Here is an 18,182-nt window from a genome sequence, read left to right as displayed (position 1 = left end):
GTAGCATGGTGGTTTCCATATGACAGCCAAGCCACGTGACCAATTGACCTGTCCCAGGGTAATCAATCGGAACAAATCTTTGGCAACATCTAGCACTCTGTGCCTAGTTTGGGATATGTACTTTTAATTGGGTTCAGAGAAGAAAAAGAACCAAACTTTGATATCAACCCAATGTGGTAGCCAGATCATGTGACCTTTCAGCTGCATTTTTCTCTGTTACAACTTTCCATGGGCCTCTAAGATCCTGAGAAGTTTCATGGGTTTTCGGCAAAGGATAGCACTTGTATACTTTCTACTTTTTATACCGAGTTTCACGGACGTGATGATGCACAGGAGGGCCCTATTGCCCATTGGCCTGGTAAGAAGTCCTGCGCCAGCAGGTGTCTGTTTAAAAGTATGATTAGGAGTTGGACTGTACTCATACAATAAATTCCAGAGATACATTGGATCTAAAGCATTCAGAGTTCGCACAAATCTCAAAAGCCCATTTTACATTTGACACAGAACCAATACAATTTACAATGTCAGGGTTTCAGTTCTGATCACACATAAAACATTTTCTCCCAGCAGCATTGTCTAGTATTTTCACATATTTGTCCATCTCTCTTTTTCTCTATATGATTGTTCCAGACCTTCCCATATTTTGTCCTGGATTACTAAACCACGTGAGATGTTTCAAGCTTCTCATGCTCCGTGTAAAACTTTTACTAATTATTTTCATGTCAAGCTTGTTCTGGCCTGTGGGAAGAGTAGATCATAACAGAGTCAAACATACTTCCTACATCATTTGACTTCTGTGGGTTAATCAGAAGCCAAGCAATGTGTATTTCTGCTCCCCAGGCACATGAACTGTGTGGTCTTTAGGAGAGAATGTTGCTGGTGAATGATGTAGTTGTACTGGAAGACTGTATACCCAGAAATGTGTGACTAACTGGTACAGACTCCCCACAGAAGGGAGGGGCTGCTGTGACACCTCCCTGTGCAGGACGTTTCCAGAGACTTCTGGAACTTACTCCTGGCCCAGACTGTGTCAGAGTCAGCTCAGATGAGCTGTGGCTTCACCCAGTACTGCCTGTCGGCTGCTGCCTGTTCCTGCAGAGATCCAATCCTGTCTCAAAGGAAACTTGTACAAGTTATCAATTTCACTAATCGACATCGATGGTAGCCTGCTAAGGAGTGTTTCAAATTTTGGAAGGCACCGCGAGACGTATCGTAAAGTGGCGAATGAACACACTGGTTGAGGAAAAGGAGCGAGTCTGCAAGTTAGTGGTAAAAGAGCAGGAGTTCTCTTCATTGTGATTCTGCGTTTGGGATAGTAAATGCTTTCGTTGATATTTTGTCAAGAATTGTGATTTTATACGAATTCAAAAATCCGAATAACATATAAAATCGAACCCTGTTTGAGGACGACCTTTGAATTAGTATGTTTCCTGTATCCAATTTTGCTGAAATTCTTCATCTTTAGGCAGAAAGACTTCACTTGAAAGGGTTGGAGGCTTATGATTATGTAATAATTCTGTTCTGTTTGTTTTGTTGACAGAATGGAACAAAGAAGTCCTGGGACTTTATGAGGACTCATGACAGGTAGGTGTGTGAGGGTGCCCAGGTGAGAAGTGTCCTCAGGCTGGATCTTCCTCTACTGTCGCCAGACACTTTCTTAATTGCTGCTCATTAAGACCAAGACATGAAGCCCTACAGTAGAAGAGCACAGTGCCTTGTTCTTCCTGGGAGCTGTGCAGGTCGGAGAGTAGGTGGCAGAAGCATTGCGCTTGACGACCTGCATCTGGATCTGTGTGTGCCTCTGGCGTTTTCTCCCTTTCTGCTCTGACCTGTAGGTGCTGGGCCTGTGAAGGGTGTTCCCTGTCAGTGCAGTGTCAGTCCTCTGGATCTTCAGGCAGGAACCGCAGACTTTAAAATCTCCATCTGTTTGAATGTTCATTTTTGCTTTGTTGCGATGCTTGGTCACATTGAATATTGCATCAGCGTGCTTGAAAAGGCTTTCCATTGCAGAAGGACGCTGTTTCGTCACAGAGTTAAAATCCCTGTATCAGTTTCATTTAATAAAGCTGCTGGTCCTTGTCTGAAACTGAAACATATATTGCAGCTGATCGCCTAACAGCATTCCTTTGCTTTTTACACGCCACTATGAGATAAAGCATTCACCACAATGTAGCAGACATGTGGCTAGAGTTAATATAGGAAAGGTTCAAAGAGGTTTGTTGGCTGGATCTGCATGCAAAGCCCCTGTGCACAAATTAGCCATTCAGTGGGTGGTACCATAAATCTTTTCAGGGAGTTAATTTAAGACCTAGAAGAACAACATGATACACAGGTTTGTTGGACAATCCTGATCGCTCTTATTATTATGTTTATTTAAACAAACAATGAATATAGTAGTAGATTGTGATTTTTTGGGGTGGGTTCCCAGATCCGAAGCTGAGAGGGCGAAGAGTCTTTGTCCAGGCCATCCTAGACTTGCCCCTTACTGTTCAGAGTTCACAACCAGTTCAATTAAAAGCAATCTCTGTTATCCACTCATGGTCATTCAAAGACCGAAGCCTGACTGAAGCCCTCTGGCAGCTTTTAATGGCATGTGTTACCTAATTAATGTGCTCATTAGTTACTGGGGAGGGTGTTGAAATGGGACTGTGTGTAGACCCTACAGTGGGATAGTTTCTAGGTGTGCTTTTCCCAGATTCTTAAGAGAGTTTCTTGGAAAAACCCCTGACTGAGCTGCTCCCAACGTGATCAAACACATCCACCCTCACAATGAAAAGGATCAAAAAAGGAATCCCTTCTGGCAGAGTGTTTCCTTCTGTTGAGTTTTTGTTTTCCTCTGGGCTGTCTCTCAGAGTTGCTCGGTGAACGGTCATGCCGTTTCTCAGAGGTGAGAGGTCAGGCACACAGTCGAGGAAACCCCAGCATGGCATTCACCTTTTGTCTGCGTGTGCTGATGTGTGACTCGCTGCCTATATTAAAAATGACTTCATACTGATATGATTCATTCAGTGTGGAGCACTGGTGTGATTCGGGCTCTGCACACAGGGCTGGAAGGTTGTGGGTTCAAACCCCAGTAGAGCAAGGTGCTCATTCAGATTGTTCCAGTAAAATCCTCAGGGCGCAGATGTCAGTTGGATAAAAGTGTCAGCCAGATAAAAGCAGACAAAAGACAAACAGTTGCAATACAGTTAGGACTGGTTCCACATTCTCCTAACTGCATTTGAACTGTGCTTCAATTAACCCAATTAACCTTCTGAGCCAGCATTGTCACCAGTCGTTAATGACTGCACCTGTCGAGGTTCTTCTAATTTTAATGGCCTTTTTTAATGAAGTGTAGTTTTAGTCCCTTACTTTACGGATTAAAAGTAGGTGAACACGGTCCGTTTTCACTGAAAAAACACTTTTTATTGATATTTGACAAACATCTCAAAGGAGAAGAATTGGGATGCGAGTTGTAGTTATATTGTGTGGCATGCTTTCATATACTTTTTTAATCAGATACATGGGTGGGAGGTTAGCTTCAGAATTCCATTGTAGAGCTCATGGGTCATGGGACTGGTTGTCTGCTAGTGCAGGACCAAAAGACCAACATGTTTTTTTTGCAGTTTTTCACAGGAGCATTCCTACCTTCTAGCCTGATCTTGTGAGATATCGGAAGCAAAGGAAGGACAGGAGACCTCCTAGGAAAACCAGCTACTGCAAGTGGTGTTGGTTAGCCAGTAGGTGGCGCTCTTCCTTCTAAACCAAAATATCCATATGCCTTGGGATGGTGATGGGAGACTGCAATAGGAGGTGTTATCCTCTGGATGAGACATTAGATTGAGGACCTAACTAGTTACCATAGTAATGAAAAGATACCATGTCACTTTTTGAAAGAGCTTGAGTTTTTCCCCTGGTGTCCTGGTGATATATTTCACTCCTGTACAGGCTTGGACAGTCTGACTCTGCTGTCACCCCTCTCAGTGGGGGGCGCACTTCAGCCACCTGTCTGTGAGGTGCTTCGAGATCCTTTGGGAGGAAAAGAGCAATATTAATGCAGGGATTATTTTTTTAAAAGAAGCAGATATATTAAGAATAAGAAGGACTGCAAAGTAAAGAGTATATGGAATGCATGAAAGAAACGGGCAGTGATGCAATGCTCTCAGTCCAGTGGTTCTCTTTGTGCACTATAGCGGATGGTCTCTTCCCTGGGGGGTGTATCGATCCTCTTATCGGCCTTCCTGGATACAATGGAGTTCAGAGAGGATACATGGGGGTGGGTGTGCAGTGACTAGTTGAAAGGTAAAGCCATTAAGACCAGCATCTGTTTAGATCATTAGTGTCACCCTGTGTCTTTGTGACGTACTCCAGTGCGGCTCTGTACTAGGGGCCGTTTCTATAATGAGAGAGGAGGTGGTGTAGTCCAGTGTCAATGGCCAGCTCGTTTTGTTCTGTGTGGGGATCAGTGGGGGGTGGGGAGGCTGAGTTAAAGCTCTCGTTTTTTTTTTCACGTTTCTGAACGTGCACCGAAACTTTCAACACACGTGCATTGGGAGTGCAGGTTGGGATAGCTAATTGCTGGGAACAAAACGCAGGTTTAACATTCTGATCTTGCAGATAGATACATATGCAATTGTATTCTGCCTATAAACCACCTAAAAACATATTTTGGGGGGTTGAAATGTTTGGTGCGTTATTGAGATCTTTAGCGTCCCTCAGTGGAATCGAAGCATCTACATGTTTGAATTCAGCAGGGGGGCTCTCCTTCAGCAGTGCTGTGGTGCCCTGACACAGCTGGGAGGCACTGGAGTGTTTATCACATGTTCTCAGGCTGGGAGAGAAGAGACAACAGTGTGACTGCATGTTTATTTATGGGGTGGGGGTTCCTCACAAGCAAGGTCCCGAGATTCTTTTCACAAGGATCCCCGAACAGCTAAAAATGGAAGGAGCTTTCACTTTATCAAGGGTTTGGATTGAAATGCGTCTCGGGGCCTAGAGATAAAGGGCTTCCCCTGGCACGCCCAGGGCTTTATGAAGTTTGATTTTGTTCACAATGAAGTGCTCACTGCTGCGCCCGTAATCTCCACCAAGAGCTTTCTTGCGCCATGGGAAAGTGGGGCCTGGTGCTTCAGGGCAGGGCTTCCTGCTTCCTCAGCGGCTTCCACATTCCCGCCGCGGCTCCAGGGAACGCTGGCACCGCCGCTCCCCAGCCCTGCGCGGAGCCGGCAGGCTGCCCGAGATTAGCTGGCTTCTCCTCGGATCCGCGCGGGCCTTGCAGGCCCGTGTTTTTGATCGTCTGTCCGGTCAGCCTTAGCTCACCGCTGAGCATGACTCAGCCCAGACACACCTCCTCCCAGCCTGGCTGCATGGGACTGTCTGGTACGGGCATCACAGTTTGACTGGTGCGTTGACTCACGTCTGTGGTGCACCAGCATGTCATCAGAATACCCCCCCCCCCCCATCAGCTCCCAGATATATTCCGACTCCAGAGTCTGAGGCGCCCCCCCTCCCAATTAGTCAGCATCTTCCCCTCAGACAAGGGTCTCTTCTTATTCTCTCGCTTTCTGGCCATGCGGTCCCACCTCTGCTTTAAACGAATTAAAGACAAAATGTTTTAGTTCTGTCTGAAAAATGACATGGCGCCGCTGGGCACTCTGCAGGCCACCGTCCTTGTTATTTTTCCCCGTAAGCTTCCTCTCTGCTGGCTTCTTTTTGTGGAGGGATTGGTGTGGGAAAACAGGGAACATCATCATTCGGAATTGCCTACGCCCAGTGTATTGGTAAATAAGTTACAGGTTTCCCCAGGCACGCCTCTCTGCGCTGGAGGATTTATTGCTGCGCAGGCTGGATTCATACAGAAAGTGCAGTAAAGTGCTCCCCGCATACTGCTATTCAAACAAATCAAACAGGAGACCAAGCTGTTTTTGATGTAGGCAGCCTCTAAATGTTGATGTTTTGCACAAGATTGCCTTTTCTGCCACTATTGCTAGGAGATTGCCACAGTCACCCCAAGACATGTCTTTAGGCACTGCAGAAATGAAAACAGACATTCAAAGAGAGCTATTATTTAAAAAAAAAATCGAGACGGGAGCTTGTTCTAATGTGTTAACGATTTTGGAATGGTTTTAAGTCTTAGGTGGGAATAATGCACATGAACGGTGATAGATGTGAACGCCCCAGTTAAACTCACTTAGCAAACGCTTAAGCTAATTAAATATGAAGCATCCTCGATCTGAAGAGGCTTTGAATGCCTGCAAGCCCATTGTGCTACCTGTCCTTTTCTTGAGAAATCCTATTATAGTGAGATTCTTAAGATGAATTTCGTATTGATGTTTTTCTTAAAGGAATTACCAGGCTAGTAGCTTAAAATTCAAGTGAGCCCGGAAAACAAAAGAGGAGTGTTAATCCCTGCCTGTGATGGGCAGCCCGGTTCTGCCTGGAGCCCCTGGCCCTTGTGCTGCCCCCCCACTGCGCCGCAGGGGGGTCGATCGCTGTTTCCTGTGCACCTCAATGCTGGACAGTGCTTCACCCGACCATTATTAATAGGGGTTCTGCGTTAAGCTACCCTGAAAAAGAAAACTTCAAAAGTTCTTTAAAAGGTCTTCAAAAGAGGGTGAGAGAGATACGGAGCTGCCTGGGCATTAATTAAGGGCGATAACCTCACCTTTTTAGTAAGTTACACAGCACTGACAGAGGAGTTATCAAAGGTTGCAGCCTAATTGACACTGTCTGGTTTGAAAATGGAGGCGGCTGGCTTATGTTTTGTTTTTACGGAAGGTTTAAAGCAGCTTCTTACATCCTCAAAACAAGGTATTTACATATTTGAGAGTGTGAGAACAAGCAGCACATGTATTTAAGTGGTAAATGAAAGAGCCCTGCATTGTGCATTAAAACCATTAAAAGCTTTACTACCATAATTAACACCCCTTATGCAATGTGATCCTCAAGTCATAACGCGAAGTCTCTATATTTCCAAATCATATGTCATGCAAGTTATGGTTCAATGGGTTTTTATTCTGAGGATTTTTTTTCTCGTTTTCATGCCTTCGGTTCTGAATGCCATGTAATTGTGACATCTCTAGGGTAGAGTAATATTTGACTATTTCTCTAAATGCACTTTAGGGAATAAACACAATTGCTGCATGTTTGTGCTATAGTAGTTAAAAAGGGAAGCTGTGCTGTATGCTTTCTGGGCAAGGATTAATTTCAAACTCACTAAAAACTGGGGCAAGCATACTTTCAAACTGACTGAAAATAATTGAACTGATTTCCTTAGTGTAATTATTGTTGTTTTTCTTTGGGGGGGGGTGGAGTAGACGCAGCTGTGCATAAGTATAAGGTTTACATCTTGCATAGTTTTTACTCTGGGTAAACTAAAGTCTTCTGCCTCCATGTCAGCTTAGCAAGCTAAGAGTTCTTCTCTCAGCATTAAAGACAAGAAGGCTGACTGAGAGCCTGTCTGTGTTTGTGTTATTATAGAGCAGTACGGAAATGAAGTTATGGCCAAATAAAACTGTACTTATCTTTCCCATTGTCTTGGTGGATTTCTAGAGACGGGAGCAGAGATGATTTCACAGTAAGGAAGTAGGACAATCTCTGTAACTCTCACTCAGTTCTCTTGCCTCTAGGCCAAGCAATAAGTTTTCAATTGGGATTTCATTCTTCCCCGTAGGAAATAGACCACTGATGACACTGCTCAAGACCTCCTTTGTAGGCTGGGGAAAGATTATACTCGCATTAATAAAATTGTCCGTGGCAGTGATCTGTCCTATTAAAATGAATCCTTTTTCAGCAGGCAATTGCAGACCATCAGTTCAATTTAAAAAACACTTTTTTTTTGCAGCATAGAACAAACACTGAGCACTGTGCCTGTGCATCACACCTGAGGGGCATCACGCTACCACACTGTGCATACTGACCCAGAAGGAGGGGTGGAGTTTCACAGCACAGCCAAAATGAATTGTGTGATTATGACCCCTTTTTCTGATTCTCTTTTCCCCATGTGTGATTTACTTTTCTTTTTCTCTTTTTTCAGCGTTTCGGTCCTGATCTTCAATACATCTTCACATTGCTTTATCCTGGTCAAGCAGTTTCGCCCAGGTAATGGTCATGTAGACTTTCCTTCGGCCCCTCTCCTGCTGCCTAAGGCGACTCGGGCCAGGGACGCCATCGTGAGTCAGCAGTTAGGATGATTTACTAAAACTCGTCCTTTAAAAATTTGGTTGGTGTTCTAGTCTTCTCAGCCTGAGTTACGTTTTATCGTAGAGCTGTGTACTGTTAGGAAAAAAGACAAAATGACTCATGTTCACAGTTCTGTGGTTCCTTGCTGTCTGACTTTGCAGCAGATAAGCCCATTGTTTGTCAATTTATGAGTATTTGCAGACAATGAACATTAACCTACAGCTGTGTTCAGGCAGTGCAAGTTTAACGGTGGAGTTCCCAAGTGCTCGTTCAGCGTGGACACTAAGCACAGTTCTCCAGGAATTCCCAGTCTGAGTCACCCAGTGTGATGAGGTGATGAGGATTCCCCAAGCTAGATCACCTTCAGCTTGCCTCCACTGCAGTGACTTTGGGCATGTCCGGGAGCTTGTGGTGTTATTAGTGGGATCTTCATCTCTACTGAACTGACACCAGCTCTCCAGTGGGCACAGTGGGAATCACCATGCGGCAAAATAGAGGCAGCTCTGTGACGAGTGCATATAATACAGAGGAAAGCAAGCAGGGGCCCTACCGTTCTGTTCCAGAATGAAGGTCATAGCGTGGATCTGAGCTGAATTGAAATTTGAAAGGGTTATAAAAGAGAAACAATATGTGATGACAATTTTGAGACTATTTTACTGTAATTGCAATATAGTGGATTACACAGTGTAAGCATATTTTTTTTTCCTTGTTCACTGTCTCTTTTACACGGAATACAAATGACCAACACTGGTGCACTGCGGTTTTCCAATCTCCTTTTCACGGCGGGGTGTTAAGAGATTTGTGACACGGCGAAAGCATCTTTGCTTGCCACAGCTGCTGGCTGGCTCCGTGCTCAGCTAATCCGGGCTTTAGTTTAGGGTGGACAACGGTCAAGCCCACTTCTCGATTGTAAGAGAGTCGGCATCTTAAAATTGCCTTAACTCCTTTAGTGCGGCACGCAGCTCCATTGAGAACTTGGTCTGACTTGCATTTAGATGGATTAGTAAATGATCCCGTGAAGAAGATGGCGAAAAACACACCTAGTTAGTGCTGTAAGGGTTTTGGAAACAAAGCAAAAAAAAAAAAAGATTCCATTCCAGGAATTGCAGTACAAATGGCCTGTGTCTTTGTGTGGGCTCTCCCCTCCACTTGGGCCTTGAAAAGGGCTTTCTCGTGCACTTCAGGAACAGTTTCTTTCCAAAGGTATTGTTCTGCGCAGGAGCTGCCCATGTTTGTGCTTCTCGCTTCATAATGGGAGGAAGCCATTTCGTTGAGACCGATTGTTTCTCGTGAGGCTTTGTAAAAAATGAATAATATTCCATCGGTGCCTATTTTCAGAACACTCTCTCTTCTTCATTTGTTTGCTTGCACTAAAAGGCTGCCCAAAAAAAAAAACCCCACTTGCGTGTGGTAAGTGAAGTTTCTTGGTGTAAGTGGGAGGGGGGGTCCTGCAGCTGCAGGACGAGGAGGAGAGGGAGAGGCATCTCCCCCGGGAGACGAGAGGCTGGAGGAGTGCAGGGTGCTCGCTGTAAGGTGGTGTTTAACATCCGCTGCCCCTCCTCCCTGCAGCGGTGTACATGTGCGAGTGGGAGAAGAGCAAGCCCCAGCCCCCCGAGGACGCGGACCCCGACTCGGAGGAGAACCCGGAGAGCCACCCCGACCCCCCCCCGGCCTCCTCGGGGGTCACCTATGAGCTGTGCGCGGGGCTGGTGGACAAGCCCGAGCTGTCGCTGGAGGAAATAGCCCGGCAGGAGATCCTGGAGGAGTGTGGCTACGACGTGCCCGTCACCAAGCTGAGGAAAATCGCCTCCTACAGGTGAGGCCGCCCCGGGGTCCTTGTTCCCTTACACGTCTGGGTATTGTGGGTATTGCGCTCGTGGCCTCGTGGGAAGAAAATGTTGTACGCTCTCGAGTGATTCTTGCAATGACTTATTTCAAAGTTTAATTGAAAGCCGTATCACGTGCAGCGCTAAAAACACGCATAGGCCACGCTGTGGTCGCTTATGATAAAATGTCTACATTACTGTCAAGGTGATAGCTGCTCAAGAGAAGAGCTGAAGATACTCGGAGTTTCGGTTCGGTGATGGCCCATGGAAAAGAGCCATGTATGGAACCATGTCAGGGCGCAATGTGTCGTTTCTATCGCTGTGAATTCTGGGAATCGGTGGAGGAAATCGGCACTTGTCCAACAGAAAGCAAACACCTTTGTCAATTTTTTCTCAGGGCAAAAAGGAGATTTCATAACCTTGTTTGTCAGTGCCATCCTGTCAACTTCAGAGCTTACTCTACCTGCACAAATTCCTTCAGATGCATTGCCTGGGCTGTTAAATAAGTCAGATAGCACTAACCATTGTGAGAATAGAGCATTGTGCTCTTATCAGCCTTTACAATGTTGTAAAACCTCTGCAGTCATAAAGCCCTTGTAATTAATTCTCAACACCTGCCCGTGCACCTGCTGCAAAGTGTTGTACTATTATTGCCCTGCTGTTAATTGATATACTAGGAGGTCTTCTTTTGCACCTGCCACTATTTCCTGATCCAAAGGAGGTGTAAAGGAATGGGAATCGATAATATTTCCTGCTTTTTTTCTTATGTGTTGGAGTTGTACTGCAATAATGCAGTGTTGTTCAGTGTCAGTGTTTCTCCACAAGCTCCCAGTACAGTGTGCTTAGTCCTCAACACGTCTTCGCAGTGCAGTCCGGCAGCCTATGCTACGACATTGGGCACATATAAGCCACAGATAGGAAAAAGCAATGCCAAAGAAAAGAAAGAAAATGGCACTACTTTAGATCATGAAGATAAAGTGCACCCCTGGATGTGTAGGGTATTCGAGGCGAGATGAAGGTTCTGTATAGGTGTTCGTGACAATCTGATACATCATGTGATCCAGTGCTCAGTCATCCTCAGTCATCAGGATTGTCTGTCCCTTTACTGGGCAGACAAGTGTCCTGATCCATCAGTGAAATCAATCACACCTGGATCTGTCAACATCAACCTCCCCGATAAGACACCCACAGCTGTATCTCAGGGATCTTTCAAGCCCACTGCTAACCTGAGCAGCCTGCTGTAAACAAACTCTTCTTATAGCGTGGCAGGAATTCCAGCAAGGCACCCTCTTGTATGATAAATTATTTGTAAACTAAGTGTTCTATATTTTGACCAGACGAGATGTTTTGATTGTTTTCTCCTTGTGTTCATATTTAGTTCCCCTCTGAAGAATATTGTGCTGCCTTTTGATGCAGATCACCTTTTTTATTCAGGCCAGTGGAAGTGGGAATCAAAAAGCACAAAAAACAGATGCAAGAAATGGGCAACATTTCCACTGCAGACTCAGTTGTACATTTCACAAGCTGAAGTAAGAATGTCCACAATAAAATCATTTCCAGAGTGGGCTTGATAACGTTTTTTCCGGGTGTGAAAGTAGGTGTTCTCCCTGTAGTCTGTTTTTCCAGGGGCTGACAGATTGGTGCCGAAGAAATAAAAACCAAACGGAAATATAACCATCAGTAAGGGGAGTCACTACAAGCAGCTTATGTTTTGCCTTTAGCGTGACAAGAACTAGTGTGCTGTAGGTACAAGATATTAAGAAATATGTAAACCTTAGATTTGTGAAGGGGAAACTGTCATGTGCTTGTAGATTCATGCCTCAAGGCTGCCAGGAAGGGGGATATCTCCCAACCCGCTCTCACAGACTGGGGATTGGTTTTAGCTAATGTCAGTCTTTTGCTGGAAAATAGAGCTCCACAGTGGGGGTGTCTCACATTCTCCATTCGATTTTCTCTCGACAGCAACCTGAGACTGCAGACAGTCTTGATGTGTGTTCATACAGCATGCAGTTTTTGTTTGAGCTTATCAGACAACAACCCATATAAATCATAGATGCCCAGTGCTTGTCCTACTGTACAGGGACTGGAGAATGGAAATCATTTCAGTATTTGCTTAATTGGACCCATTTAACAAGTTCTACCAGCTTTTCAGATGCTGATGCCTTGAGGAGAAAGGCTTTCCTTGAGCAGAATTAGACATCTCAGGCTTAGATAGATACACGATAAAGCAATTGATTATCAGCAAGGCTACTTACACAGTATATTCTATACATACATCACATTGAAAGTAGGATTAGTTTTGTGGATACTATTTTGATATACTTTATTTCTTGCTGAGAGGATGTAAACACTGCAGAGTTTTTAAAGCATGCCTTTTAACTGCCCTAATGCCCCTATGAACCCATTCCAAAGATATGCACAGTGTGTGCAATCCTGACTTCCGATGCAGGCACACACAGGCCCCTGCAGTAAAGCATCACATTTTTCAGGACAAATGTTTAATAACCAAGGGAGTGGGTTGCTCTGGTTTCCACCTTTCAACAGCTGTCGAATTCTTAGTGTTGAGATTAAGAAAAAAGAAATGTTAAGCAACTGCAGGAGGTGTGTGCTTTAATTGATAGCTGGCATTTTTCAAATGTGTTCAGGCATGAAGCAAAATTCCTTCTGGTGCATTAATTCAAGCACACTGGTGCCTTAATACTCTCAACTTTTGACACTCCTTCGGAATCACGGGGCAGAAAAGTTCCAGTCCTGCCAACGCTGAGTTCGATTGCCCTTTTCAGCTCGGCTGAGCATCCTAAAGGATTGTGTCAAAAGCACCTCAGCCGAATAAACAGCTGAAATAAAGTCACCGGCGGTTCTCAGCCCTTCTTCGGCACTGGGTCACCTTGTTGACAGGAGCCTGCCACGAGAACCTCTACCCTTCGAGAGCCTCTGGGAAGCCGGCGTCCTCGGCCTTCTCGCGCAGGCTAGCGCCTGGGTGCTCACGTCTCTGCGCTGTCCTGTTGGCAGGTCAGGAGTGGGCGTCACGGGTTCCAAGCAGACCATGTTCTACGCAGAGGTGTCGGACGAGAACTGCGTGGGAGAGGGCGGGGGGCGACCCCAGGAGGGCGAGCTGATCGAGGTGGTGAAGGTGCCGCTCCAGGAGTCCATGAACTTTGCCTACGACGAGGGCATCCCAAAGACCATGGGCGTCATCTTCAGCTTCATCTGGTTCCACAGCAACATGTCCCCCAAGTACAAAATATCCACCAACGTGTAATCAGCCCCTTGTGCCCCTCATCGATGTGAATAACACCTTGGCACTTATGTCGTCTAGTTCTTAATAGTGTTTTTGTTCCTTTGTTTGTGATCTTCAATACTGCCCTTTTTTACGCATTTTTCCAAAATGAATTTCAGGATAGACATCTGTTTCAACACTGCTAAGTGTATTTGTAGGAGAAGTCCTGAACTTGTGAGACTTTGCTGCTGTGTGTGTTTAGTGGAAGGTGCGAGGAAGGCTGTGTTGATACAAATATGCCATCAAAGGCACCAGGAAGGTGAACTGATGTTCAAGATCGTTAACACCTGCACTGCAACTGAAGAAGGATTGTAACCACAATGGATTTTGATTTGTAAGAAAAGAAAAGTTGCCCTTTGTTTCCATTGTGCAAACGCAGTATAAACTTCAAATCTGCAGCAAACAGGCAGCTAGACAATCAGGGTCCAGATCCATGCAAGGCCTTGCTGCCAACTCAGGTCTTAACCAGTTAGACAAAACTACCAGACATTCAGGGATCCAGTGTATAAGTGCATGCCACTTACGAGCTACGTTTATGTTATCGCTTTCAGAAATTAAAGTATACTTTTGAGTTCTTTTTAAACAGCTGTGTAGAAGTGTTATAACGATTAAGTATCAAAATAGCTGGGATTAAAATAGATAGCTTTCTTCCCAGTACGTTTGCACAGAAATAGCTGAAAATCAGGGTAACAATATCATACTGACAAGACTGTTGTTAACAATAGGAGGCTGACGAGACTATTGTTAACAAACCACTATAACTGTGCTACAGAGCCTGGTTATTATATTAAAAGTGCTCTGATTGGCCAGACTAAGTAGCTCGTAAACTCACTTCAGGCTTTTTTTCCAATGATTGTGTTTTGTTTTTGTTCTGTTATTGCAGTATAAATTGTATTTCTTGAGGTAGTTACTTTATGCTCAGCTGAGTCAGGATCACCATTAACACTACAGTACCGCATAGACAGTATATTTATGTTATCGTGTGTGTGCTTGTGTGAATGCTGTTGCTGGAAAAGAAGGGTGGTGAATCTGTTCTCATAGCCAGACGGATGTGTAGATCTGAAGCTGTTTGATAAATCAATGTTGACGTACAGCACTCAGGCCTTTTTTCAGTGAGGAGACAGAGCTTTGACTGAAGTGTCTGGATTTGTACTGATGTAAGACTGAGGGGGATTTCTGGTGTAAACATGAAGGTAAAGTGGATCAAACGAGCTTGCTGGTCATCATGCGCTTGCAAGGAAATCAGAGACTTGTCTGAAATCCACAAGCCAGTTCATTTTACACATGGGTTTTACCTAAAATCAATTTCCTAGCGTAATCAATCTCGTAATTTAATAGTAGTGACGTATTTTTTACTAAGCATACCTAGATTTGTGTTTCTTTTTTTGATTAGCTTGTCTGTATGAGAAACAGTATTGAAGTATACGGAACACATCTATTCTGCTATTTAAATTTGTACTAGTACTTGACTATATTAAAGTCCTTGTAAGCTTGATTTGAGGTGGATATGACATACTTTATAGTGCTATTTATGTTGTTTTGTACTTTTTTTTACTTTTGTATTTTTGATCTGTGATTATTTTTAACATTTTCTTGTCTTATTAAAAAATAGTGCATTATTTATAAAGCTCATTGCATGTGCATTATTTACCTGATTTGCGTTAAATGTAAATAAAAGGGTTTCATTCCCAAAAGATTACTCCAGGTGTATATTTACCTGCTGGTGCCAACAGATCCTTTGATGATAAACTCACTCTAATTTTCCTCTCTTCTTCAAAATGCTTCCTAGCACAAACGGGACTCCTTGTCCTGTGGGGCTTAATCTGCTCTCTTTCAGAATAATCCCTTTGAATCCTTTCTTTCCAAGAACCCTTTTTTTTAGACATTGTGCTAAACCTTATTTTGAAACTGCATTTTCTCTCCAGTTCAAGGCTTGCCTTGCGAAAGCTTTGTCATAGGTCTTCTGGGAGAGTGTTGGATAAATTTTGGTAAACTATTCAGTTTTCATTGCAGGAGGGTTTGTGAGGACCTTTCGGTTTAAAAATAGGACGTTATTTCATCAAGCACCTGTTTCAGTCAAATCCCACCTCTCTCCCTCCTCCTATACTGAACTTCCATTGAACACTGCCCTTTGAATTCAAATCGTCCTCGTAATGGATTTCAAAGGTTAATGGGTACTTTGCAGTGAAACATCCAGGGCTCAGTTTTCCCCGAGGCTAAATTATGAGCAAACTGCTCAATCCATAGCTAGTTTGCCAGAGGGGAAAATCAAACTCGTATTGTTTTCTTCCTTATTTAGAAACATGGTGCCTTTTCACCCTACGCTCGTTTTTTTTACACTCCATTGCTGGTTTTGAATGTAATGTTGCCTCTTGTAAAGCTGTCAGCTTAGTAAAGTAGCAGCATTGATGATCATTTATTAATACCAGTGGTAGAGGTCCTTTTAAAATACGATTTTCTGCACCTACGTGTTGAAACCAAGACCAAAACAAGAAAGCACCCTGTTTTATCATCTCCCGTTGCAGGTGCTCTGCAATCTTTGATTATCAAATGTATAACAAACCCCACCTTCAGCACACCGAAGAAGTATGCGCGGTGTTTTCGAGAGAGTCACACACGTGTCACGTTCCCTGACCCCGGTGCTGTGCAAGTGAAACTGCTGCTGTAACTGGACCCTGTTTGATTAGGCTTCTGATACAAAGGCCCGAGCCACACGCTCCGTCGTGCGTGGCAGCTGTAAACGGTGTCATCTGAACACAAACAGGGCTAATTTGTCAGCTCTCTCTTGCAGTGCCGGCATCGCCGACCAAGGGGGGAGAAAGCCCTTTCAGTTCTCCCCATGACTCAGGAGTTTCGTCGGGTAAGTCAAGTTGCCAAGGTGATATTTGTGTTCAACTTTTTAAACCTTATGGTAATTATTAGGCGAAACTTGTGGCTCATTCAAACACATGGCGAGAAGGGTGGGGGGGGGAGGGAGCGACAGATAAAAGCATGAACTAAACCAAAGACAATAACCCTGGCTTCTCTATAGCAACAACTCTCCCCAAGTCTTACAACAAATGAAGCACTCCTGCAGTTAGAGAGCCCGGAGAAAAACCCTGAAGGATGTAGTAATAACGTGTTTGTGACACGATGATTTGTGAGGGCTTTTTTTGTGATGATTGTAAGAAATTCTGTTTCCATAAGTGTGCCGGGTGGCTGAGAATTCACCTGGTTGCCCGGGGATGAGTTTTTTTACAAATACAAAAGAAATAGAGGAAGGGAATTTTTTAAAAAAGCAAGCCGGCGTTTGTCCACTGTAATGTCACAACGTCCGCGAACTCGGAAAGGCTGAGCGCGAGAGGGACGGCGTGGTGAAACGCCGCGCCTATGCTTTTCCAAAGCGGGCGCCTTGTGGGTTGCAGCAGTACCAGGAGAGTGGAAGGGGGCTGTCGCAGCCCCGTTGTCGCTGCACTGAGCTGCACGTGCCCAGACACAGCCATTTCGGTGTTTCTGGAAGCCTGCTGATTGCAGGAAATGAGCTGAGAAATGATTCCAGGCCACAGGAGAACACTTGAGAGAGGCGTGAGTGGGCCACAGCCATGGAGCAGGCCCATGCTGAGCTCCTGTTTGCAGCAATGGTCATTCGGGATGGCTTTTGTTGTGGGTTGTGGGAACACGTTCATTAGGCCAGTCCCCATATTTGTATTGTACACAGCTGGTCAGAGTTAATGATTTAGATGACAAACTTTGTCCCAGAGAGTGTTTTGAATAGCACGAGTAGTCTTCTGAAATTCTGTTGCTTGGTGTGTGTTCATGGTTCGTAAATTAATAGTGTGCCATTGGAGTGAGACAACATATACGAAGAATATGGGATCTAATATAACCCAGGCAGTAGAAAAACCATGCATCTTACAATGAATCCTTTTTTATTTAGATTTAGGAACTGCAGCCTCTGTACTATAGCAAATACAATACTGTGCAAGAGCTTGTCGTCTGATTGAAATCGTTTTTACATAGAAGATAATTGGCAGAAATTGGCTTGCATCTGCAAAGCTCAGGCAGGATGCCAGCAATGCTTTATCTTGGTAATAAACAGTTTCCAATTCAAGAGTGCAATCCAATTTTTTCCTGGTTCTGTGGCTCTTATTTGCTGTTGATGGCAGAAAATTAACAGAATAGCAATTACAGCCCTGCATTTGTAATGGGCCAGATGTTTAGCTTTTTTTAGGTTATAATGCAAAGCATTTGTTATCTATGCAGAACTCATACGCTGCACTAAACACCTTCTTTCTTTTCATGAGAGAACAATGTTACAGACAACAAGGAAGACAGTTTTGCTCTGCAGTGAGATTGGTATCACCCGCTTTTGCAGTTTGTTTCTTCCTTCTTGCCTGTGCACAGCCCTTGCTGTATGGTGACGGTGAAGCTTCGAATACCACAATTCAAGCTCCATTGAAAGGTTTGCTTCGGATTCTGGAAAATCTCCGGTGGAGCAATGGGATATAACTCACTTGAACATTGCCATCAGCGACTGTAGAGGGGTTTCTACTCTACAAAGTAGTACGGTAGACATTACTGATTTGCTCATGGTTTATAACTTAAAGGTGTGATATTGGTGAGATGACATACATGAAGATCTGTAAGGTTTTATATAACCCAGACAGAACTACAGCTGGGGTAGTTGCAGGTCATAGGTGGGAAGTCCAGACTTTGAGAGCTGAAGGATGTGGTGGTTTTCATTGAACCTTAACTGATACATTGACTGATGGTTTGGATTAGAAATCAGGTAACTTTTTCCTTCAGGTTTTAATCACTTGCCATTCAACAAGTACCCCATAAAACCTATATCTTATTAGACACTTGGGATTCATGGAGAACAATCACTCGAGCTCTCGAGGGATTTAAAATGATGGGGGTGATGATGATGATGATGA

The 18,182-nt window shown here is 44.3% G+C and overlaps 1 protein-coding gene across 1 annotated transcript in view; it reads left to right on the top strand.

Annotated features, from left to right (window-relative positions):
• nudt14 (nudix (nucleoside diphosphate linked moiety X)-type motif 14) overlaps positions 1 to 14,893 on the top strand; it is a 35,445-nt gene extending 20,552 nt beyond the window's left edge. The window contains exons 2-5 of the mRNA XM_006632190.3: positions 1,541 to 1,584; positions 8,015 to 8,079; positions 9,730 to 9,976; positions 12,999 to 14,893. Coding sequence (XP_006632253.1) covers positions 1,541 to 1,584; positions 8,015 to 8,079; positions 9,730 to 9,976; positions 12,999 to 13,248 — 606 coding nt within the window. The 3' untranslated portion in view covers positions 13,249 to 14,893. The remainder of the gene's footprint in view (positions 1 to 1,540; positions 1,585 to 8,014; positions 8,080 to 9,729; positions 9,977 to 12,998) is intronic.
• The last annotated feature ends 3,289 nt before the right edge of the window (positions 14,894 to 18,182 follow it).

The sequence above is a fragment of the Lepisosteus oculatus genome, chromosome 8 (assembly GCF_040954835.1).
Source record: "Lepisosteus oculatus isolate fLepOcu1 chromosome 8, fLepOcu1.hap2, whole genome shotgun sequence".
In the NCBI taxonomy this organism is placed as follows: domain Eukaryota; kingdom Metazoa; phylum Chordata; class Actinopteri; order Semionotiformes; family Lepisosteidae; genus Lepisosteus; species Lepisosteus oculatus.
The sequence above is the reverse complement of the archived record's forward strand: the minus strand, read 5'-3'. Positions and strand labels throughout refer to the sequence as shown.